The 25589-nt window shown below is 37.6% G+C and overlaps 1 protein-coding gene across 1 annotated transcript in view; it reads right to left on the bottom strand.

The window, feature by feature from the left end:
• Ahi1 (Abelson helper integration site 1) overlaps positions 1–25589 on the bottom strand; it is a 150591-nt gene that overhangs the window by 27109 nt on the left and 97893 nt on the right. The window contains exons 19-20 of the mRNA XM_038339840.1: positions 17453–17508; positions 213–375 (exon numbers count right to left, since the gene is read on the bottom strand). Coding sequence (XP_038195768.1) covers positions 213–375; positions 17453–17508 — 219 coding nt within the window. The remainder of the gene's footprint in view (positions 1–212; positions 376–17452; positions 17509–25589) is intronic.

Raw genomic sequence — 25589 nt, 5'->3', positions numbered from 1 at the left:
TCCCCAGGGATCACCTCCCATCTCACAGCTTGGGAGCGCTCTGGCACCCTGATGCCTCCTCTTTTCAGCTTTTCCATTGCAAGAATGAAAAACGTTTCCTGCTGGTGAGCGTGTGCAGTGGTTATGTAGACAGTACAGAAAGGGTAGAAAACGATTAAATCTTGGGCGCAGTTTTACCATCTTAAGGTAGCAGGAAGGGAGCATACACTTACTTTCACTGGCCACATGGTTAGCTGGAAAAAACCCTTCCTGCCCCTTTCCTACGCTGCCGTACCACCAGTCTTCATTATCTTTGAAAAACACTCGGATAATGTCTCCACGATGGATGGTTAGTTCATCTGATCGGCTCGCTGTGTAGTCATAAAGAGCCACGACCTAAGAGGGAGATAAGACCACCACAGCTTTATCACAACTGTGCCACAGAAAAAGCCCCAACACTCACTTCCTCTTGCAGAAGAGCAGCTGAAACCAAAGCAGGACTTTGGTAAGCCTGAGGCTGTCTCAAGGGTTGCTAATAGGATCAGGGGTGGTGGGAACACAGCAGGAGAAGCAAGATAAAAGACTGTGGGATTGAGAAATGGTTAAGAGTATTCAACACACAAAGATTAGTTTCAAAATACCAGATGTTGAAGTTTTAAAGTAAATTACTTTGAAGAAAAAAAAAAAAAACCAGCCCATCACACACCATTCCATTTCTTAGAAGTGCTTTCTGGTATACCTAGAGGTCCCATTCTCTGCTCTAAGCAGATGCCTCTGAAAGAAAAAAAACTTCAGGTTATCAGTTTTACAAAAAAGGAAAAGCTCAATGGAAGAACTTGATTATATAATTCTATTAGCATTATTGGGTTTACTGCTGAAGTCTCTTTTTGAGAAAAACTTTTCTTGAAAAAGCAGTTTTTGACAGTTTTATAACAACATCTACATCTTCTCACTTTCCTTTAAGAGCTGATCTTTGCTAGACACCAACTAAGAGGAAAGGCCTTTCTATGAGATTCTTCTTCTTTGTTTTATAACAATATCCATCCTATTTGATTTGTTTTTCTTTAAAAAACTACATGCAAGTCAAAAATGATGCTGCAGAGCTCCACAGGTGTTTGCAAGTCCTTTCTAGCATTTGGACAGAGAGCTCAGTCCATCTCAGATCTGTTGCGCTATGTGAAGTGGGTATTATAATGTGTATACACATGAATATGCTTATTCTACTGCTTCCTCACTAAACAGAGATTCAAATGTATAGGCCCTGAAACTGTGACATGGAAACACAGCATTATAGCCCTCTGAAACTGGGCTGATGGATTCCTTCAATAAACAACTACGTCAATGCTAATGTGGCTGGCGCTGCACCCACAGTGGTAAGCCAGCAGCAGGATCATTTCTAGAGGGGTCACCTCACGTAGGCTTTGTAGGAGACCAGAGGACAATTAGGAATTAGATGGGCAAAGTGTGTAGGTGTGCATCTCAGGCCGATTCCATAGCACGTTTGAGTTCAGTTAAGAGGAACCCCCAACTGGTTCAATATGGTGAAGCCCTGCATTATGAGTGGCAGTCAAAGGCAGGGGAAGCTAAGGCTTGGGGAGTTGCGGGGTCTGACGACACAGTCAAGGGAGTACTGTGGCTGCAGAAGGCAGCAGGCTTATCTGTGCAGCTCTAGTTCTTCTGAAGGACAGCAGGAGGATCAGCCTGGATAAATATATCATGTAGGAAGCCGCACATCAGGTTTATGTCGTCATGTGGACCACTCCTAATTTAGTTCATAAACGTGATATAGTAACGCTTTCACTACATTTTCCACAAGGGTCTGTTGAGGAAAGAATCTCAAGAGAGGTTCCATAGGACCTAGCATGAGATTGCCCACTATACCCCTATGGTAGTGCCCATCGATTACTGGATGCTTTCTTAGGCTCCAAATGCAGCACAGACTACATGCTACTAGTTGCTATTACCTGTGAACTTGCTACACACATTTTGTTATGGATCACACTGCACTCTTCAAAATGAAACCTTAAAGCCCTAACCCCTTATATGAATATATCTGGGGAGACAGCCATTAAGGAGACAATTAAAGTTAAGTGACATCACAAGTCATCCTGACCAATAGGATCACTATTTTTGGAAGAGGAAGTGATGCCAGAAGCACAGACACAAAGAGAAAACGACTATGTGAGGACACAGTGTGAAGGTGACCTCCTGCCAGGAAAAAAAAGCCCCAGGAGAAACCTACACAGCTAATATCTTGGTCTTGGCCTACTAACCTCTGGAACTGTGAGAAAGTAAATTCCTACTGTTTAAGCCACCAAGTTTGTGTATTCTGGTAGCAGCTCTAGCAGACTGGCGTAGTTCCACAACTTAATGGCTTCAGATAAAACCTTACCACCATCCTGTCTGGGAAGCACACATGAGGAATGCCTCCCATGCATCTATTTCCAGCCCTGGTGAGCCTAAGTTCCATCTAAGTTACGTCTCCTGAGTGCTACCTCCTAAGGCAGAGGCAATGCCTTCCCATCAAATGTTACAACGAGCATCCTTGTTGATGGAGGATGATGGCTGATGAAGCGTTAGCCTCTAAATCAGTGCTTCTTAACCTGCGGGTTAGGACCCATTTGAAGGTCAAAGTGCCATTTCATGGAGGTCACCTAAGCCTATCTGAAAACACAGATATTTATAATATGATTTATAACAGCAGCAAATTACAGTTTTGAAGTGGCAATGAAAATAATCTTATGGTTGGGGTCACCACAGCACGAGGAACTGTGTTAAAGAACTGCAGCATTAGAGAAGCTGGGAGTGCAGTTCTGAAGCAATGGAGCAGTCTTTGGAGTGTGGCATCATGATATTGCTATTGACATCTGGCACAGCTGTCTATGTGTCTAACAATAAGGACTGGTGTGCCCGTCACGCTAACAGTCTACATTCTGGCAGTGGAGTCTGATCTTTGGCTATGACTCTTCTCTTTTATGGAAAGTTCATGACAGAAACCATGTGGCTCAGGAGAAACTGGTGGTATGGTATTCAAGTATGTGTTCCTATCTAAAACACTATTACCTTCTCACATGAAAACACATACTCTCTTCTGATAATCAGACTTTAATGGTGATCTTCTTTGGTTGAATTTGGCAGCAAATTCTGAATAAATACTGACCTTTCTATCTACAAGATTTTATTGTCTGAGTGTTTAAGCAAAACTGTAAAAAAAAAAAAAACTCCGCAGGAAAAAACCCAGCAAGAGGGCTAGCGGTTTGTCTCCAATGAAGAGTATCCGGATCATCCTCTTGTTCCAGCAGGCTCCCTATCAACAGTCTGTTTGGAAGACTCTCAATGCGTGTCTTCTGTCATATACTATTTGGCACCCTACAATGGTCTGCATGTATGTAGGGCAGATCTGTTTTCTGCAATATGATTCAATTCTTGAGATAAAAGAGTAGTTATGAAATCTTTCTATAACAAATGTTAAAAGATAAGTGCTAGTGTGTACATCTTATTACATGATGATAATAAAAGGTCTGTGAAATGAAATGCTTTCTAGAATCCATATATAATCCATATATAGCTGGTCTCTGACTTTTGAAACTGTTAGCTCAGAACAGACCTCTCAGTTTAAGGATCATAATTGGCAGATGCATCTAAAATACCTAATTATAGCTTATTCTGGCATGCCTTAAATGTACTTTAATAATTTATATTAAGTCTACACTTGAAAAAATCATCTAACAGTAATCTATTCACAAAAGTGTTGGATATTGCATACAATTAACTGAACATCATACTGGAAAACAGTGTAATATTCCTGTGCTACTCTGAGTGAGGACCGTGATTATTCAACAGAATCTCTCAGAGCCAAGTAGACTGGAAAAAAATATTGGGTTTATTTCTATCTGCTTGTTTTTTGAGACCAGGTCTTTTTGTGTTACCCAGGCTGGCCTCAAATTTTTGGACTCAAGTGATCTTCCTGCCTCAGCCTCCGTAATGGTGAAACTATAGGTACATACAGTCACACTGAGTTAGGCTGGTCATTTGTTGTTGTTCTGTCTGATTCTTCTCTTTCCTCTTCCTTCTTTTTTTGGGGGGACGGGGAGGAGGAGTGGGTACTGGCAGTCAAACAGGATCTTACATAGGATTGGCAGGCGCTCTGCAATGAGCTATCTCTCTAGTCAGGGTTCCTTTCGAGACAGGGTTTTATACTGTGTATCCCATGTTGGCCTTGAACTCATGATCCTGCTGCCTCAGCACCCCCCGCACCCCCAAAAAACCCCATGGATTATAGGTGTACTACCCAAATGGGGCATAAACTTTGGTTATGGATGCATAAATTTTTCAGTCTTAATGGAACTACCTACTGGACACTATTTTATATTTTTTAAAAATTAGCCTGGTTATTATAAGATACTAGGTAGAGTTTTCTTTGTAATATCTTTCAAGAAATTAAACATTGTAACTATCTCTGAAGGATTCTCAATGACCCTTGTAGGAACACTGAGCAGTCAAGTTCAGCAGTCTGGCTGTTCCTTGTACTTTTATCTAGCATGAAATCCAATAATCAATATTCATAATGTCCTCAGGCAGTTTACCAAGTCAAGTTATGTTGAATAAACTCATACACTCGAGCAAAACAGGGCTTCAGCTGGCTTCATCCTCACTGGAGAACTTTGCTCTGCCAGCCTAAAACAAGTGCCACACCGGGACTCTACTACCTTCTCTGTGCTTTCTCCTAGTTTACTTGGTCTCACACTTCAGAACTGTGAAACAATGCGTTTTGCTTGTTTTAGTTACCAATAGGAGTTTGCTACAACTCCTCCGGGGAGCTACAAAATGTGCATTTTGCTTTGCAAATGAGCTGGTTTTTCCTGTATTCGTTTAATGTGAGTTGGACCTTGCTGTGCCATGCAGTGACCTAAGGTCATCTTGACCCTTCCCAGGATAACTTTTAAGTTTTGTCAGAATAATTTAAGAGACAACTTTAGGCCTAAATTGGCTTCAACACTGCTAATAATTCCACTCATGCCTTTCTACTCTGGCTACCAAAAATGTAAATTTTCCTAATTGGCAGATGGACATTCATCCAAATAATTAAGGGCATATATAATGGTTACTGGTAAGTTACTACCAATTAATTAATATAGATAAAATTTAAAAAGCTGTTTAGCATTTACCTTAAAATTAAATAAACTTCGAGAAAGTTATTACTAATACTAATTAAGAAATATTGTTTTTACTATTAAAGCAGAAATAAGATAAAATATCGTGAAAGAAAATTTAATGATAAATCCCAAATTGTGTAGAAACTCATCATTAAATGTTATATGACCCCTTTCCACATAGTGACCTAGATTCTATTTTACTTCATAAGAAGAATGAAGAAAAGCACACCCTATTCCTAGCATAGTATGGCAAATCAGTCTTCTAATTATTTATGGGAATGCAATATGAGAGAACCCGGTGAGTATTTATACAAAGTAATCAAGATGCTGTTACTTTTAACTAATCTTTTCTGGATAATAATAGATAAGGAATCAGAGATAAAGAAAGCAAATAATTTCACAAAACATATCGTCTTGTTTTAGCCAAAAGCTTTGTTGCTGTTATGCTTTATAATGCTGGTATATGCAAAATCAGAAACATTTTATCAAAGTATTTGAAAGCATTTGATTTATATTATGTTCAGATAAAACAGCAACCATGAGTAAATCAAATGAATATCAAACTAAGAATGAATAGAGTGAATTTCCAGTCGTTCTCTGTGTCCCAGGTAAAGTACGGTACAAAACACCAGGTTTGTGTGACTTTAAATAAGAGGTCTGTGTAAGATGGTATCTGGAACACCTACCTTTTGACTTTAGAATTTTACTACATGTGTTCAAATATTATTCCAGAAGAACAGCATTCATAGATTTAAAAGTAATTTAAACTATGAATATACTGGATAATAATGTGGCTTTATTTGTAGTCATATATAAATTGTAAAATCTTCTATCTGACTGATGCAATTCCATAGCAGAAAAGTCCTTAGTGATAATCAAATAACAGCTAGAAAGTGCTCATTAGTTCACCATTTTGGGAATTCTCTATCAAACAAATGAAAATGGGAGTTCATAAATTTTACTGCAGGCTTCAAAAGTAAGCACTTTATATGTGAAGGTTCATTTTATATGACGACTAGTGAGCGCTATGAATTTCTGTGTCCTCCATATCAATGTTTTGAAAACTAATTACCAATCAGGATTTAGGGTCTGTGGAAGCTAACTAGAGCACGGGGACAAATACATCCTGAATCTGTGATACCACTGGAAGATGGATGAACCTTTAACAAGTGAAACGCAGCAGAGTTTTTGCACAAAACGAATTATGGGGTCCTGGTTTCTTTTTTCATCTTTTTGCTTCTTGGCTACAATGAGCAGCTTCATTTTCAATACGGACTTTCTCCATGTTGTTCTATCCTTCCATAGCCCCCAAAGCAACAAGGCCAAACATTAACAGAGAAGTTCATGTACATGCATGTGAGTACCTGATGTGGAATATTAATAGCTAAGTTCATGTACATGCATGTGAGTACCTGATGTGGAATATTAATAGATAAGTTCATGTACATGCATGTGAGTACCTGATGTGGAATATTAATAGATAAGTTCATGTACATGCATGTGAGTACCTGATGTGGAATATTAATAGATAAGTTCATGTACATGCATGTGAGTACCTGATGTGGAATATTAATAGATAAGTTCATGTACATGCATGTGAGTACCTGATGTGGAATATTAATAGATAAGTTCATGTACATGCATGTGAGTATCTGATGTGGAATATTAACAGGTAAGCTCATGAACATGCCAAACCAAGCAAAAACAACAACAAACCCACATTATTTGTAACTCCTTTTATACCCATCTAATTGAAAAGGAACTTGATATATAAGTAGTTATAAACACATGCTGATAGGCTTACAACATATGAAGATAGAACATACATGAAAACAACAGCTCAGATGATAAGGTGGGAAAAGTGACACTAAAGCTCTTCCTAATCCAAATTAAATTATATTAAGATGTTAATTGAAATTCTAAGGGTAATCACTAAGAAAACAACTCAACAAAACTGCTAAAAATAAAAAGGGAGAGCAAAAGAAAGATATGAATTTACCTTCTCCCAAATTAATAGTGGAAATATAACAGAATAACAACAAAACTACATAAAAACATTACAAAGCTAAACAAAATTGTAGACTTACCCAAACCTTATCAGTAACTGAGTTAAATGTAAATAGATTAAAATTTCAAAAAGAAAACTACAGGAGCGAATAAAAGTCATGAATCAACAATAAACTGTACAAGAGGAGCACTTCAGATTTAAAGGACATCCATTAAGGAACATGATGTGGGAAGTTTGTCTGGATATGTGTTGCTTTTATTGGTTAATGAATAAAGCTGTTTCAGCCAGTGGCTTGGCAGAATAGAGCTAGGTGGGAAAAATTAAAGCGAATGCTGGGAGAAAAAAGGTGGAGTCAATGAGAAGAAGCCATGGAGCCACAGCAGACAGACACACTGGAATCTTGCCAGTAAGCCACGATCACGTGGTGATACACAGATTAATAGAAATGGGTTAACCAAAAATAAAAGACCTAGCTAGCCATAAGCTTAAGTGATTGAGCAAGCAGTGATTTAAATAACATAGTTTCTGAGTGGTTATTTTGGGTCTGGGCAGCTGGGAATAAATGAACGGCCTCCCTCAACAGGAGTAGCTGTCTGTATCAGGCAAAATGTTCTTCAAGACAAAACCTGTCACTATAGGCAAAGAATGTTTTATAATAATAAAATGCCAGTCAGTCAGGAAGACAAAAGTAAGCACAAGCATGCATTTACTGTATACAGCCTCAGAACACTAAAGATAAAACTGATTTAGAAAAATAAAATAGCTCTAGAATAGGCAATATGCGACACAATAAACTAACCCTTTTTAAGGATATAAAATATCAAATTCATAGAATGCATATTCTACAACTACAATGAACTGAAAATGGAAATCATTTACAAGGTAAAATTAGGAAAATTCATAAATATGTGGAAATTAAATAAAGTACTTTAAATAACCACTAGACCAAAAAAAGAAAGCTCAAGGATAAATGGAACAAATAAAAAATTAACAATAATAAGTGAAGATTCAGAGAAACTAAAACCCTTATTCATTTCTGGTAGGATTTAACAGTGATTAAAACATTTTTGAAATCATTTTGGAAGTTACTCAAAATATTACATATAGATTTACCATATTATGAAACAGCTATTCTTCTAAATTTCTTTTCCTTTTGTGTGGGGGGTGATACAAATGCATGTGTTGTGTGTATGTGTGCATGCAAATTGGCATATTCTTGGACATGTGTGCTTGTGTATGAGCATGCAAGTTTGTGTGCATGTGGAGGCCAGAGGTTGATGCCAGGTGTCTTTCTTGATGGCTCTTCAGCTAATAAACTGAATGCATTACGACACACTGTACAAGGCTGAACACTGTGAAAATATTTAGTAAGCCTGAAACAAGGGGCTACATAATACATGCATGCACGCACACTCACACATACATACACACACACACACACACACACGTAATAAGAGGCTAAATTTTATGGAATGGGAACCAAATTAAAATGTAGTTGTTATGAAAAATTATAGTTACAACTGAAACAATGGTTATGGGAGGTGAGGATGCTTAGGATAGGCATAGCAACAGTACAGGTAAAAGCACAAGCATGAAGATTCAGCTTTCGATGTCAGAGAGCAGACTCTTGACTCTGGCCATGATAGCAAATGATAAGAGGTTAGATTGCAGAACTACAATGGACAGAGAAAGCAACATATGTGGGATACCTGCAACTAAAGGAGCCTAACAATTACCAAGGGTTTACTTGTAGGAACCAATAGGCTGGTAGCAATGTCATAGAAAACTAGAGCAAATGGGAAGGCCCTGGAGAAGACAGGAGTATTGGGCAATACTTTTTAAAGTTCTGTTTTGTTTGTAGGTTCTCAAATAGCAACACCCTAAATATTGATTATAAAGATTATTTTCTTGAATAGAATGGAAAGAATAGTCACGATCAGAATAACAGCTGGAAAATGATTCACACTTAGGTGTTAGATGTAAGTGTTTCAGTGAGCTTTCAAAATAGGTCTCAAGGAAGAGTGCAAGGAGGCCCAACTCCTCTCATTGGTGACACTCATAACTACCTTCTCATTCCTCCACTCCTGGCTTTCAAACAGCTGTCTGTGGCATGTGGGTAGCGGAGTTGCAGGGCAGCAGGTGTCCCTAATTTCCTTTCTCAAGGTCACAGGTGACTCTGCCTATGCACTAGAAAAACCACAGCTTCTGGCCTGCGTTCTTCCCACCAAACCCCAAGATCCCTTCTCACATCCAGGTTACCTTGACTTATATCTCTTTCAGCCCTCAGCTACTGAAAACCTCAAGGCTACTTTTCCTAGGAACTCACCTAGGTTATATCCATACCTCAAATCATCTGCTTGAGACTTCTTCCTGGGCTGATAGAATTCTTTACAAGACATGTTTTCGCTAACAGCTCTCTTAGAAAGCGTCCCAGGAAGGCACTTGGGCTACGTCCCAAATCAAGGTCTTCCCAGTCCCTCTCCTGTGTGGCTTTGATCAGCCCTTGCCATGGTGCTCAGCAGTCTGCGGGCTTTGTCACACAGCTCTCTACCTACCTTATAAGTGTTACCCATTACAGTAATGTAACGCAGGTTAGAAGAGCTAACAGACACCATGTAGCAGATGTTTAAAAATATGAACTGGGTTACAGGACTAACTGCCCTTATTACCTGAGCAACTCATGATTTCCACAAAATCTGCCTTGTGCTACAGAGTAACATAGGAATTTAATGACTTATTAATGTGGATCAATAATACTTCTAGAGTTATTGTGATTGGTCCATCTTCCATAATGCATTAACACATTAAACTGAAGTGTTTCTAGATGATCTTAAAAGATTATCTGCCTCAGTTTCTCCTTTGGCACATAATGATGTTAATGAGAATACCCTTGTCTACAGAATTATAATAGAGAATGAAACCACTTATAAAAAACACTTTACACAGTATTTGGCATACAGAAAGTGCCCAATATGTTGGAGATAATTATTGCTATTTAACTTCAAAAACTCTTCAATTCATAGAGGAATATTGTTTCCAGTAAAACATTTCTTTAGAACATTTAAAGTTATAAAGATGATGTTATATTCTAATACAGATGTTAACTCCAACTACAAATCTGAAAATAATTGTTTTTTTATTCCCATATTTGGTAAAATATGTTCTAATCCCCAAAGTGCTCTGAGTGAAGCCTGCCTAGGCTGTACTAAGCTACCAGCAGTCTACAAGGAGACGTGGTGATCAGGAAGCTTTCCAACATCTAATGCAACCACAGAATAAACGTTCTTCCTTTTAGGAACTCACCTCGGTCTTTACGCATCTAGCCAACCTGTGACTCAATTAAGTGGTTATACCAAGGGGTGTTGGTGTTAAGTTACAGCAGTGCTACCATCTCTGGCTGTTAGCTGGTGATATAACAAATAGTGCCCAGGAAGATTGAATTTGGTCTGTTTGTATTTGTCAAAGAAAGAAACTTATTATTTTTTTTTTTTAGAAAGAAACTTATTATTTGAACATCAGTCATAGCAGACAATGGATGACCAATTAAGCAGTAAAAACAGTACCAGTTTGATAGTCTTTATTTTTTTCAAGGCAGGGGATCAAACCCAGGGTCTGATGAATGTTAGGTTCTATCACTAAAGCTGAGCCCTCTGTCTCTTGTTTGATATCCTTTCATTAAATTTATCCTGAAATAAGAAATATTTCATGTTCATTGTTTTCTTTTCTGAATGTAAGTTTTCTTTAACAACACGGTTGACTCATGTTTGGTTTCTGTTGTAGAATATTTTGATACTTCTTTAAAATGATTAAATTTAATTATGTTTTTTACAAATGGTAAATTTTAAGTAATCACTAAATCCTGTTTTAAAAGATACACAATTACAACTTTGTTAAACACAAAATAAAACTGAAAATATAATTAAATAATAATTCTTAAGCAAAACACGGAAAAACAATGTTACCTAAAATTAAAGCAGTAGCTGCCATTCAATTTTTTTGTATTTTCCTAATGTTTTGAACAGAAAATTCATAAAGGGACACTATAAAATATGACAATTCCAAAGAGACTGGAGAAAGCTGTTATGGTGGTTTGAAAGAAAATGGCACCCATAGGGAGTGGCATTATTAGGAGGTGTGGCATTGTTGGAGTAGGTGTGGCTTTGGTAGAGGAAGTATGTCACTATGAGGTAGGCCTTTAGATCTCCTTTGATCAAGCTATGCTCCTGACAGTTGCCTCCTGCTGCCTGTCAATCAAGATGTAGAACTCTCAGCACCTTTCTCCAGAACCAAGTCTGCCTGTATGCTACCCAGCATAACAATAATGAGCGAAATTTCTACTTCAAGAGCTGATTAATGGGCCATCCTAGTAGAAGCATGAAAGAGAGTGTTGCTGAGGGTGATTAGAACTCTGGGGGCCTGGGTTCCACAGGTTTCAGAGAACTATGTTGCCTAGGGATCATTGTTAGGATGCTTTGGCGAATAATGTGGCTGTTTTTTTTGCCCATGTCTAAAGAGTCTGCCTGAGGCTAATGTGAAGAGATCTAGAATAATTTTATTGGCAGAGGAAATCTCAAAAACAGCCTAGTATAGTCTCTCTCATATAGTTATTAGTGTTAACTCTAATGACAATTTTATAATGAAAGGGAACAAGCTGAGAAAGTAAAAATATAAAATGTACAATTTGAGGAGAAAAGGAACACCAGGAAGTGGAATGGAGCTAAGTCCTGTGTTTAAAGAGATACACAGATTAAGAAAAGGAAGAAAGGGTGACCTCAGGGCAAGATCCCACCCAATCAAGTTTCCAACTTGTGAAGAGGAATTAAAGAAAAGCTTAGAGCCAGATGTGGTGATACACAACTTTAATACCAGAATGGGGAAAGCAGAGGATGTCAGATCTCTGAGTTTGAGGCCAGTCTAGTCTACAGATGGAGATTTAGGACAGCCAAGCTTAGGCAGCAAAGAAAACCACTGAAAACAGAAAGCTGGTGAAGATGTAACTGAGTGGGGTTTGTGGGAAAATGCTCCAGTCCCAGGAAGCAACAGAACTTGGCAGCTTTGGCCACATGGTTCTGGCTTTAGAGTCAAGGATAGATGAAAGGGATTATGGAATCTTTCTCTGTGACTAAGGAGAGGTGTCTATCAGTTTATAAACTGTGTGCGCTTCTTCCTATGATCTTTGGTTACATGGCCACTTCAGTCTGGAATGTCCTATTACTTTTTAAAGTTTGTCCCTCTTGTAAGATCCAGTTTAGTACAAACTTACCCTAACCTGCATTCCCAAATAACTCTGGTCCTGAGAATCCTTACAGCATTCAGGCCTATTCTGTATTCCTGTACTTGTATACACGCTGGCATGGTGACATGAAATCCCTTTCATAATTGCTCTGAGCCTGGTTGGTCTTTTATACTTTTTAAAAAACTGTATATAGGTCATCTTTCTTATGGATGCAAGAACTAGTTAAAGACACGTTTCCTAGTTTATGAATACATGGATTATATGTTTTGTGGGTTCTGTTTTGGTATTTCAATAATGCTTGCCATACTGTTTTCCCATGTAAACTGTGTATCTGCTGGTACTTTAGAATTAAGTTCATATCGCTGTTACTTTATAGTGCTCCAGAGATAGGACCATTTTAGAATTAAGTCTGATGGATTAATAAAAATAGTAAAGCAAAAAGAGAACTAGAATGAAATCTACAAAACAATGTCAATGGAGTGGCAATGGGAGAAAATTAACACAGGCTTTATAACTTACAATGTTCTGAGGAGAAAAGAATGTGAAAGCACTAAATATAATGTTTATTATGAACAGTTATAAATGGTTTTAAAAGAGCACCTATTTTGCATTTGTTTTCAAGTTTCAGTAGAAATTTTAGCAGAACTGCTTTGAATTGCTACTTCATTGATAAATGAAAACAGGCTCTTTTATGGCAAGCTATAAAACCTTATAGTTTACAGGTTCCCTCCCCACCCTACAATTACCTACAGGAAGAGATCAACCATAGGTTCTACTTTATGAGCTTTATAGGGGCATAGTCACCTCAGTTTACATGCTATGAATTCCTGGAAAATGCTATACATTGGAGAAGATAAAGTGTGCCCTTTGAATCAAGACATTTCATTTAAATCCATACTTTTACCTACAAGTATGATATTACACACAATACATTAAACATGAAACTGTCATACTGTACACAAGTATATGTATAAAAACTATTTTTATAAAATGTAGTAATACAGTGTGTAGCCCTGTCAACATCAGGGCTAAACAATGAAAACAATATAGCAATAATGATTCAAAATGCTGCAAAATAAGACCTATCATAAAATTTCAAAGAGACACAATAAAATTTACTTTGTATGACTCAATCAATAAATTTATGAATAAATTTAGTATTGAGGCCAAGCAATACCGTGAACACCTCAAATATTTAATAAGTAACAAAACAAGTCTAAAACTTTAAGGTTTAATACTAATAAGTTATGTGACAAAAATTTATCAGTTAACCTTTAAAAACTTTACTGTTAATCCAAAGAATGAATGTAAGAACAACTATTGAGCCAACATTTAAATTTCAAGTCAATTTGGATATTTTAAATCCTAATGATGAAAGGGCTACTTTGACAAATGATAGGTATTTCACAACAGGCATAAACCTAATAACAGACTGTACTTTGTCTGAACCTGTTGTAGCAGATATACAAATAAAAACTTCTTAGAAAATATAAACTGTAATCTTAAAACTGCTTCAAATCCATCTATTAAAAGAAAATGTGTGCTCAGTAACAGGATCACTGAACAAATTAAGAGCAAGCATATTAGTAATTGTTACAGATGTGAAAGGTAGGAACTTTGCAAAAAACTCAAGTCATTAATCAGAATAGGCCATTTTGATAGTTTGCATTTTGCTTTATTATTTTATTGAGGAGATTAAAAAACAAAACTCAACTCACTAAGAAGCATGTATACCTTTGGCATGGCTTACTATGTTTTAATGCCTTCTGCAAGCATAATAACATGCCACAAAACATAAAATGACATACTATGCATATTAAAAGGCAGGTATACTTTAACTGTGTTTCCGAGGAACCTTTACTCATGTTGGTTGGGGCTTCTTTTTGATTTGCAAATAAGTCCTTCATTTAAAGCAAATAAAGGACTCACGCCTATGCTGACTTAACTATTAACTAACTTTTACACCTGCCTTCCAGGGTTCAGACAAGGACCTCTGAAAAATTAAGAGGCTGATAATTTACCCTTACCTTGCCACAGGCCATCAGCAGGTGCACAGGCCAGTCTTTAAAGGGCATAATCTATTTTCATATAATCTTTCTATAATCATCTAATTTTCATATAATTGACTAATTGCGTTTTTGTAGAGTGTTCAAGTGAATACTCTTCAGCAAAAAAGTCAACACGAAGAAAGTTCCAGTTTTAATCTTCAAATCAGAACTGGGATATTAGGTACATATAAAATAAAGTCTATAATGTACAAGCAGGCCTAACAGGTTAGCTACACAAAAGAATATTAGGCTAACGTCCAATAACTTGCCTAAGACTCTGCCAGAAGGCAGAGATGACCAACTTCTATTATATTTTTAAAAGTTATACTATCAAATAAAATATGATTGCACAAAGAATACTGAGAGATAGTTTTAGATATGTATACTTAATTCATCTCCTTTTTTTGTTTTTTGTTTTTTTTTGAAAAAAGTACCTTGGAAATGCACTCTTAGGCAGAGACAAGACCAAGACCTCGGCATGTGCAGGGCTGGGAGTGCAGCTCAGTGGGAGAGCACCTGCCTAACATGTCAGGCCACAGACTCAGTCCTCACTTCCAAAACAAGGAAAAGCGAAACATCAGCTCAGCACAGAAATCAAGAGGGAGGTCTGACTCATTCTGATGCAGGGCATCAATCCATTCAGGCACAGCCCTAACTTCCATTAAAGGTAATGCAAAAACAGGGTGCTATGTATGCCAAAGACAATACCCCTGAACCCATCAGGTGCTCATGTAACAAATGAAAATAAAAAAGTAAGTAAGTCAATTGAAAAGAGGGCAGTGCAGAACAAAGGCACAGCGGTGCTTTTGTTTTCAGGCTAAGCTATATTTACTTATGTGGCACAGCATTACAGTGTTAAGAAGCAAAATCACCCCATAACCATATATTTAACTGAAAACTCTTCAGAATTCCACCTGGGACTATGAAGAAGCAGCACAGCATTCCCTGGGACAGAGGTGAGAAATATCAGTTACTCCCTGGCCTCATGGCTAAAGAGTCACAACTAGCATTTAGCACTCTACAAGGCATGGGCTGTTGGCTGGTGCACTAGGAGCAAGAGCAAAGAAAGAACGGTAACAGGTAGGACTGAGGGGCACTGAGGTTTCCAGACAAGTCAAGATGTCACTTAGGGTCCAGCACCAGCCATTTTCAAATCTTGGGTGATTCCCTTTCTATTTTGTTTTTGGGCACAAAAGGGGCTTAATACATGAGCTCTCCAGGACAGGGAATACAAGGTTTGCATTTACAAATATCTCATGGTGATAACTTTTAAGGACTGATTGCTTTCTTTTTCCCATAAATATATTGGTCTCTTAAACAAAGAGCTCAAGGACAAAAGTTATGTAGAACTGTACTTCTGCAAAAGTCAGACTTAATCTGTACTGAGAACCTCAGGGAATCAGATAATGAAAAGACTTGTGATTCTGTGGGGAAGGGCCAAGACTGTCAGCAGGCTGAAGGACTGCAGCAGCGGGCAAAACATTCTTCAGTTTGTAGCAAAGGAACACCAGAGTAGCTGGTCCTACCTCAGAACAACGTATAAAAAGAGAGCTGGAGGTTTGGGGAGTTCATACACACACACACACACACACACACACACACACACGCACACGTGTATATGGCGTGTATGCAAAAATGTGTTGACTGCATGGGGTAAAACGTATGAATACATTGGTAGTTACCATTCATGATCCAGCCCGGGGAGCAGAATCGTAAGACAACAGCCAAGCACTACATGCATGAGAACCAGCTCCGACTTCAGGGGTCTTCTGGGGTCATTACTGTACACCTGCCATAAATGCTAATAGCATCCCTGCTCTTGATTCCATGGGGATTAGGCTCTAATACTTCACCAGTTAACAACAGAAATTCATCTATAATCATCTCAGAAACTACATAACAAGAAAACTGATGGGTTGCACTTTTTAGGGTTCTAGAATCTACATATGAACCAGAAATTTGACACAGGTGCCATAGGAATGCCTGTAAGATTAAATTAAATTTCAAAAGTATGAAAATAATCTAAAGACTGAGTACATTACTTAAATACATTAAAAATAACAAATTTATTTTAAATTCAGCTTCTAATTTTAGTAATGAATCAAACTTACACAATGTTGTGGCTACTCTCTTAGTGTACTTACTATGGAAAACTGGAACGACCTTACAGTTGAATATTTTTCATGGTTTTATTGGTGACTAATATCACATACATATCATGTGCCTTAAATGATAAAACACATTAAACTAATCAAATATATAATAAAGTCAATTTTCTAGGAAGGCAATTTTTAATCACAAGACAATATCCAAATGTAGTTCAATATTGTCTCTATTTCATTTAAAATGATGAGCTGTTTCTCACAACAGGAAATGGTGAGTTATTTGAAGAGCTTGGAAGACTTATCCAAACGATGAGGAGACTATGCTGAAGGGAAAGCAGATGTCGTCTAGATGACATTATCTTAGGAAAATTCCAACTGAAAACCAGTCACCTGGGCTTATTTCATACAAGCATGTTCAGAGACTAAAAGAAAATACCATTCTATGCATGTTACTACAGTAAATAGTATAACTAACTGTCTTTTGTTGTCTAGACAACAGGCACAATATCACTCCCATAATAATGCAGTAAAATAACTTTTAAGAGAAATTGAGCAATAGGGAATTATTTTACTATAATAAAACACCCACTCTAAGTAATACTATTCTAGAAAATAATTCATCTTAAAAGCAAGTATAATATTATATATTTACAATATTAAAAGTATAAATTATTTTAGGTTGAAATATGAACACGTGGCTGTTAAGATTGCATATTATTTTCCTATATTTTGGCAAAAATTAGGTTTTCTTTTATTGTCAACATGAAATTAATTTCTCATAGGGCTGTAACTTTGGGAAAGAGAAGGTGCAAGTGTTTTCAGGAACGGTGTCATCAACCAGCACCATTCTGTAGTTTCTAATTGGTCTTAACAAGGGGAGGGGAGAGGGAGGGGAGAGGGAGGGAGAGAGAGTCCCTTACCATTGGTGGTGCATCTACTTGACGGATGCAAGGCCTTCTTTCTGTGTTGATAAATGCTGCGGAAAGGAAGAAAGCTTTGGTTATTTGGTTATTATGCTCATTACCTTGAAAACATCATAGAGTTCATAAGAAAGAAATGTTCCTTAGAAGACAGGATTTGTCCAAACTGTCACCAATTCTCTGGTCAGGAACAGTTGGTGAGGTCAGCTAAGCCACTTTCCCCCCTCAGGAGGCATCTAACAACTGTTGATGATATTCATATGCTGTTCTCAGCACAAAAGTTCTACCATGATCTGATCTTGGCTGCAATTCTTCTGGGAAAGTCCTATTTCTCACTTGAGGTCATTAGATTTATAATGTAACACCATAGAAGCTGTGAAAGAATCCCTGCTTCCTTATTTCCCCAAAAGAATAAATAAACCCATCTGAATTTCTCTTTGATGTGGCCTCCTACTGTGATATATTCTGTTATTTATTCAGTCACCATAGGCTGTCAGAAAGTTCTGCTTTCTCTCTCTTTACAATGGCAACAATAATGGCTAATCTTGAGAAATACCCTTTATCACATGTGGACTTATCTTTTTGTTCCCAGTGTCCTTTATTATATTTCTTTGTCATAAGAATCCTGTAAAATACATAACACCCCGCATCTGATCTGTAAGACACTAGTTCAAAGTCAGGCTCAAACTAAAAATGAACACAGATGTGGGTCTCACTTACTTTTTAGTGTCTGTCCAGTAGCAAACATGTGGGTTTGTAACAATATATTAAAATGGTTTGATCAAATAATGCTAATGACTGTCACACAGACTCTGGAGGTGAGAACTACGAAGTCTACTATTAGCAATTCACAAAATTCCCAGGTTAAGCAAAATGTTAAGTTACACTCTTTTGTAAGTACTTATCTGATTTTTCTTAAATAGGGTGAGGGGAGATCAAAACAAAACTATAACATCTATAAAAATGAAGCATTATACATTTAAGAATGCAGCTTTGCTTCATTTAACCTTTTTTTTTCTTCAAGAGCTGAGCACGGTGGTGCATGTCAGCACTGAGGAAGCTGAGGGTGTCTGTCACAGTCTTCTAGAGACAGGAAAATAAGAAATTTGATGCACCATTCAGTAAATTCTAGTCAGAAAACAAAACATGCCTTCAAGCAATACAAAAACAACCCCTTCCACATTTTCAGGGCCTATTGTTTGCCAATAGCTTATGAAGTCCTTTAGAGCCTTGGTCCAACCAACTAATATTTACTGAGTGCTATATGGCACTCAGAGAAAAAGATGAGATAGTAAAATAAAGCAGAACTGTTCTGGACTGAAAAAACAAAGTAGAGCAAACTAGGCAGGGTTTTTCCTTAAGTGTAAAGTTTTTAAGGTAACCCCAAGGAAAAGGCATTTATTCACAGACTGATCTTACCTTTGAGTAAAAAAAAAAAGACAAAAATTGGAAAAATTTTAAACAATTTTGGTTCTTGTTAATTTGTGCAATTTCTATTGTCCCCCATATCCTCTATCCTAGCTGCACTCAAGGAGAAGAGTGTGGAGTGGCTCATTTGCTTTCAAGTGAGAGTTGTCTTGTTTAGTTAGAAATAAAAAGTAATTTAAAAGGATAAGAACAAAACAAAACATTCCCTTTATTTACATTATTAAAAGCTTGAACAACAATTGTAGTGGAAAAAAAGAAAAACCTTTCAGATTTCAGTTTTCAATTTCAAGAGCAGAATGTCAGAAACTACATTCTTGTGTGTGTGTATAGGTCAAACATTGGCATTGGGTATATTCTTCCTTTGCTTGCTACAGAAAGTTTCTGGTAACATCTTTAGGGTACTCAAACCCAGAGCTCACAGACACAAATGACCAATCTAGCTAGCCAGCTTGCTGACTGATCTCCACTGCTTGGGCTGTGAGATCACTGACAGGATGCCGAGTGCATATGTCATTTACTGCTACTGGAGATTTGAACTGCAGTCCTCGGGGCTTGTGTGGTAAGCACTCTAACCACTCAGCCATCACCTCAGACTCCAAAGACAGCAATTTTAGAAATGGATTACATAAATTATAATCTTTGCTTTGTTTCAATATCATGCAGAAATAACAGTTTGAAAACACAGTAGTACTTGTTTGCTGAGGCTCAAGTTAAGAACATATAAAAAGGAACCACTATAGAGATGTCTGAAACAGCTTCCTCTTCCAGTAGGTCTTAATTTAAAAGTCTACATCTGACTCTGGCTTTCCGTTTATTGGCACACACACCTGAAAACACATACATGGTTTACTGTGCTGGTTAACTTCACATGTCAATTTGCCTAAGCCACGGTATCCAGACACTGAGTCAAACACTAGTCCAGGTGTTTCTCTGAAGGCATTCTATTGGACAGTAGTCACAGTTAAACCAGAAGAACCTGAATAAGGTAAGTTGCTCTCCACTGTGTAAATGGGCCTCATCTAACCATTGAAGGAATAAAAAAAAGTTGACCTTTTCTGAAAGAAAAAAATTCCACCAAAGATTTCCATCAGGCCACATGAAAGGCACAGCAAGTAGAGAATAAATGAATTATGCTTTGATTACTTGTTGTGGTGTTTTGAATGAAAATCGTCCCATAGACTCATAGGAGGGAGTGGCACTATTAGGAGGTGTGGCCTTGGAGGAGGTGTGGTCTTGTTGGAAGAAGTGTGCCACTGGGGCAGAACTTGACAGTTTCAGAAGGTCAAGTCAGCCATTCTCTACCTGCAGTAGAACTCTCTGTTCCTTCTCCAGTACCTTGTCTGCCTCCACACTGCTGTTTCCTGCTATGATGACCATAGATTAAACTTCTAAACTATAAGCCAGCCCTAGTTAAATGCTTTCCTTTAGAAGAGTTGACATGATCATGGCACTTGCTGTAAGCAGAGACAGCTCTTATGTTTCCCAGCAGCCCAGATTTGAATAATCACACAGACTCTATATTAATTACAACACTGCGTATTTCTAGTTAGCTCTTACATCTTAAATTAATCCATTTCTATTAATCTGTGTATCACCGTGAGGATGTGGTCTACCATTAAGGTTCCAGCGGCATCTACATGTTGTCTCTTTGGCTCTACCTACTCTCTCTACATATTTCTGTTCCTGCCTGGTTTTATTCTGCCCTACAATAGGCCAAACAAGCTTCTTAATTAACCGATGGTAATGAAACATATTCACAGCATACATGAACTTGCCTTGAGAAATGAAATAAAAACCATTATGTTCCAGTAGAAGTCGTAGAAGGCAGGGAGCTCCTGTTAAGTTTAACAAAAGGTACTAAAACAGCAAGTGCTTCTGAAATGTACAAAGCAGAAGGAAGAAGCACACACGGGCTGAACATCCAGCTGGGACCTCACAGTGCTCTGTTCCCAGCCACCTCATGGAGATGGACTGGTATTCAGCTGTGTTCAATTCTTCTGGCTTCTCTCTGTCCCATTAGCTCTCAATATTTTTCTAGGTATTCTTTCATGGTCCATGTGAATTTTAGATCAGTTTATCTGATTCTGGGGAAAGAAACCTCTATTTTAACAAAAATCTTATTAAACTCACATATTATTTTGAGAAGAACTGACAATACAGTGTTACATTGGCACAAAGGACAGAATGTCTTAACATTTCTTCAAGAAAATTGTTCATTTCAGAAATATTTTAACACTTTTTTCATACTGTTCTGTACATTTCCCACATTATCAAAAATTTCATCTTTGACACTGTCCATGTAAATGAGATATTTTCTTTCATCATGTCTTCTAATTTTCTTGAATATGTAAAATGTATTAGTTTTAGATATTATACTTTATATCCTGCTTTGTGAATTTCTATTTTGTTATTATGTTAGTTAGTATTGCTTTGGAGTTGTCTATTCTGACATTATCCAAAAAACGGTTTCATTTCTTTAAAAAAAAAAAACAACCAAACGGAAGTAAAACAAAATAAGAAAAGCATAAAGGATATTTAAGGGTGAAGAAGCCTCCTTAACTAAAACAATGCAGGACTGACTTGAGTTGACATACAGACCAACAGAAATATTTAAAATATTCTTTTAAAAAGAGTCAAATGCATATTAGCATACAAGAATGAAGAGACTGTTTTTGGTTTGAGGTGTTGCACAACTAGATGGACATTTTGAAAAAATTCATCTCTGTCTTACAATCTATACCAGTAAAATATATTCAAAATGCATCAGATAATTAAACACTACAAATGAAGACATCCTAATCTTAGATGAAAACAGGTAAACTGTGCTGCCAACTCAGGTATGGGGAAACCTCTTCTAAACAAGGTTTCCATATTTCAAAGTCAAATGGAAAAGTGGAGAAAATATTTGTAATCTTTTGTTGTTGTTGTTTGTTTGATTATTTACTTATTTATTTTGAGATAGGGTTTCTCTATGTATTCCTGGCTGTCCTGGAACTAGCTCTGGAGGACTAGGCTGGCATCCATCTTAAGAAACTCACCTTCCACTGTCTCCTGGTGCTGGGATTAAAGGTGCACCACTACTGCCTGGCTGTAACCTTTGTTTTTGATAAATGACAAGTTCATGTTATGAAAACCTAAAGCATACAAATATGAAAGGAATTTAAACTTGAGGCTGTATTATAAACCCATTTCTAGATATGTTTATTGAGTGATAGAGCCTAAGAGGGATGACTCACAAGCAAACACAAATACACTGAGCCCTAGAATGCAGCCTCTGGATTCCATTATCTATTTATAGCATCAAAACTGTTAAGGAAATGATAGGTCTTGGGGGCAGGAAAAATACAGAGCGAACCTTTGACATTACAAGCAAGGAAACAGTCAAAGGTGAAGTGGTTCACATGAAAGGACATAAGAACAGGTACAACATTCTCTCCAACCCTGTTGAATACAATCCCAGGTTTTAGCTGGAGAAGTAAGACAACTCAAATACATAAGGGGATGCAAACAGAAAAGGAAAACAGTGTAAGTCTCCTTATTTGCATATGATCTGATTCAATATGTAAAATACCCTAAACTTTCTATAGTTGATAAACTCATCCAGCAACAATTCAGAAGACAAGATTAACATAAAAAATTTAGTAGTCTTCATAGATACAAATGACAAACACACTGAGAAAGAAATTAAGGAAACAACACCATTCGCAAAAGCCTCAAAACAAACAAAAACTCAACAACAAAAAACAAACAAAAACTTGGAATAAATTTAACCAAAGAAGTGAAAGATTTGCATAATGAAAATTTTAAGATACTGAAGAGAGAAACTGAAGAAGATACCAGAAGATGGAAAAACGTCCACGCTCATGGACTGACAGGATTAATGTTGTGAAAATGGCCATTCTACCAAAGCAACTACAGACTCAGTGCCATTTTCATCAAAATTCCAATGCAATTCTTCACATAAGTTAAAAAAATATTTCATATGGAACTTAAAAAGACTGATATCCCGACTCTGATAGAGGACAAAGGAGGAAATATGCTTGAACTCACTGGCTCAAGAAAGAATTTTCTGAACAAGACTCTAATAGCTCAGGCATTACAACCAACAATTAATAAACGACACCTCTTGAAATTAAAATATCCACTTGGAAAAAGATACTATCATTCAAGTAGAGAGGCAGATTACAGAATAGGAAAAAATCTTTAGCAGCAACACAGAGGGTTAGGATTTAGAACATATAAAGAACTGGGAAAAAAACATCAAGAACAAGAAAACAACCCAGCTAAAAATGGGCCACATAACTAAACAGAGTTTTCAAAAAATGAAATACAAATGACTGAGGGACAGTTAAAAATTGCCAACATCCTTAGGTAATAAGGAATTGCAAATTAAAATTTCTTTGATATTTTATTTTCCCCAAGTCAGAATGGCTAAGGTTAAAGAAGAAGAAGAAAAGAGGAAGAAGAAAGAGCAACAGATGGTGGCATGGGTGATGGGCATGGAAAGAGGAGGGCACCTCTTTGCTCTGGTGGGAGTGTAAACTGATAAATTCATAATAGAAGTCAGTGAGGGGTTTCTCAAAAATGTAAAAATAAATCTACTTATTAGTCAGTTATACCACTCTTGGGTATATGGAGTACCCAAGTGCTCCATATCCAGCTTAGAGAGGCCTACTCATCCATGTTCAGTGCTGCTTTAGACACAACAGCTAGGAAATTGAAACAGCCTAAACATGTGATATATCTGCACAATGGAATACTCTTAAGCTATTAAGAAAAATGAAAATTTCAAGTAAATGGATGGAGGTTGAAACAATCATTCTAAGGGAGGTGCCACAGAAAGAAAAACATCACATTTTCTCTCATCTCTGGATGTTAACTTTTAATATTTGAATATGTGTGTGTGTGTGTGTGTCATTTCGAACATCCAGAAAGGCCAGAAAATTAAGGAGCCATGAGGAAGGGTCTTTCAATGAAAAGGGGATAGATAAAGGGTTAAAAGAGACTATCGGAGTAGGAAGAGCTGTACTGGGGTTTGGGAGTGCAGTGAAGGGTAGAGGAGGGAGTATGGGAAGGGGCTTGTAACACCAAAGACTTTTTAAAAGTACACATGGACACCTACTACCACTACTACTACTACTACTACCACATACACACACACACAGAGAGAGAGAGAGAAAGAGAGAGAGAGAGAGAGAGAGAGAGAGAGAGAGAGAGAGAGAGAGAGGATGAATGAGTTACCTACAATAAGGCACTGTGCCCCTACTAGAAATCACAGTCTAAGAAATAAGGTGGTAGCCAGAAACCAGCTGCTTCTTTTGGAATTCTTGGCCAGCAAGGTCCTACAGACCCACAAACATCACGGATTACTGACACGGCTCTTAGTCACTCCCCAGAACCTTACTGTAAGACACAATTGCTGAAGATACCACATATTCGTAGCCTAATCAAGCTAGTACTGACCTGAGTGTTTCCTCCCTACTGACTAGTTTTCACAGTGCGGGAAGCTGCTAAGCCAGCTACCAGTGGAGAAAAGTTATCATCAGTCACAGCCATCAGTGAAGCCTGGGAGCTACAACAATGGCCTGGCAAGATATGCCCACTGGTACAAGAGTGGTCAAGCACAATGGGGGTAACTGGCCACTCTGATTAGATCTGTTTCTCTTCACAAGAATAAATTCATACCTGGCACCATTATCAGGCTGAGAACCTATGGCTAGACAGGTGACAGGCTCTAGCAGAGAACCTACTACGAGTATGCTGCTAAGTGGACACAGTATTCCACCAGCTTCTCATGGCTCACTGTCCGACTCAGACCAAAGGTCTCTCCACCATCAACAGAGAAGACTATGGAGTTTAAGTGCTGCAGTTTCTGGCTGTGGTGATTTAAATAAGAATGCCCCACATAGGTTCTTTTGTTTTGATACTTGGCTCCTAGTTGGTGGAATTGTTTAGGAAAAACTAGAGGTTCCTTGTGGTTCCAAAAGTTCATGCCATTCCAAGTGTCTCATCTCTGTCCCTGCTTTACAAATGTTGTTTCACTATGTGAGCTCTCAGCTAGTCCAGTACCATGCCCGCCTGTTGTCATGGCCCTTGCCACAGAGATCATGGACTTTAACTATGCTCTGCTTTATAAGGAACATCACACACACACACACACACACACACACACACACACACACACACGGTGCAAAGATCATTGTGGAAGAGAGGAAATGAAAAAGTATAGAAACTGAGGTGGTGGGTGACTACAAGGAACTTCTGTATACACCAGGGCAGCTTCAAATATGAACTCAAGAAAAAAAAAAAACGGAACTAATATATTTCACTGAAGAACACAAACCAAAAAAGTAGGAGGGAATTATCACTTTGAAAATGCAGCATGTTGTATCTCCTCTCACTAGAACAAATAATTGAGGATGGATTGTGAAACTACTAAGAAAGTAGAGGGCATTCACATCACCGAAGGAGTGCACAATAATTGAAACAGGGAGGATATGGTGTCCACTCCTTAATCAAAGACTAGACTTAGCAACGCCAGTGGGATATCCTGACCACATGACACTTGATAAGGTGTGCAAAAGTGATCATCACTCATAGTATTGCCACAGGCTTTGCTTGAATGAAACTGCAATGAAATAAATTTAAAACACTGATATTTTACAAGACAATTAGCCCAGCCTAGGTTAATTGAAATTGATACTAATAT

The sequence above is a fragment of the Arvicola amphibius genome, chromosome 8 (genome assembly GCF_903992535.2).
Source record: "Arvicola amphibius chromosome 8, mArvAmp1.2, whole genome shotgun sequence".
Taxonomy (NCBI): Eukaryota; Metazoa; Chordata; class Mammalia; order Rodentia; family Cricetidae; genus Arvicola; species Arvicola amphibius.
Note: the sequence above shows the minus strand (reverse complement) of the source record. Positions and strands in the feature narration are given on the sequence as shown.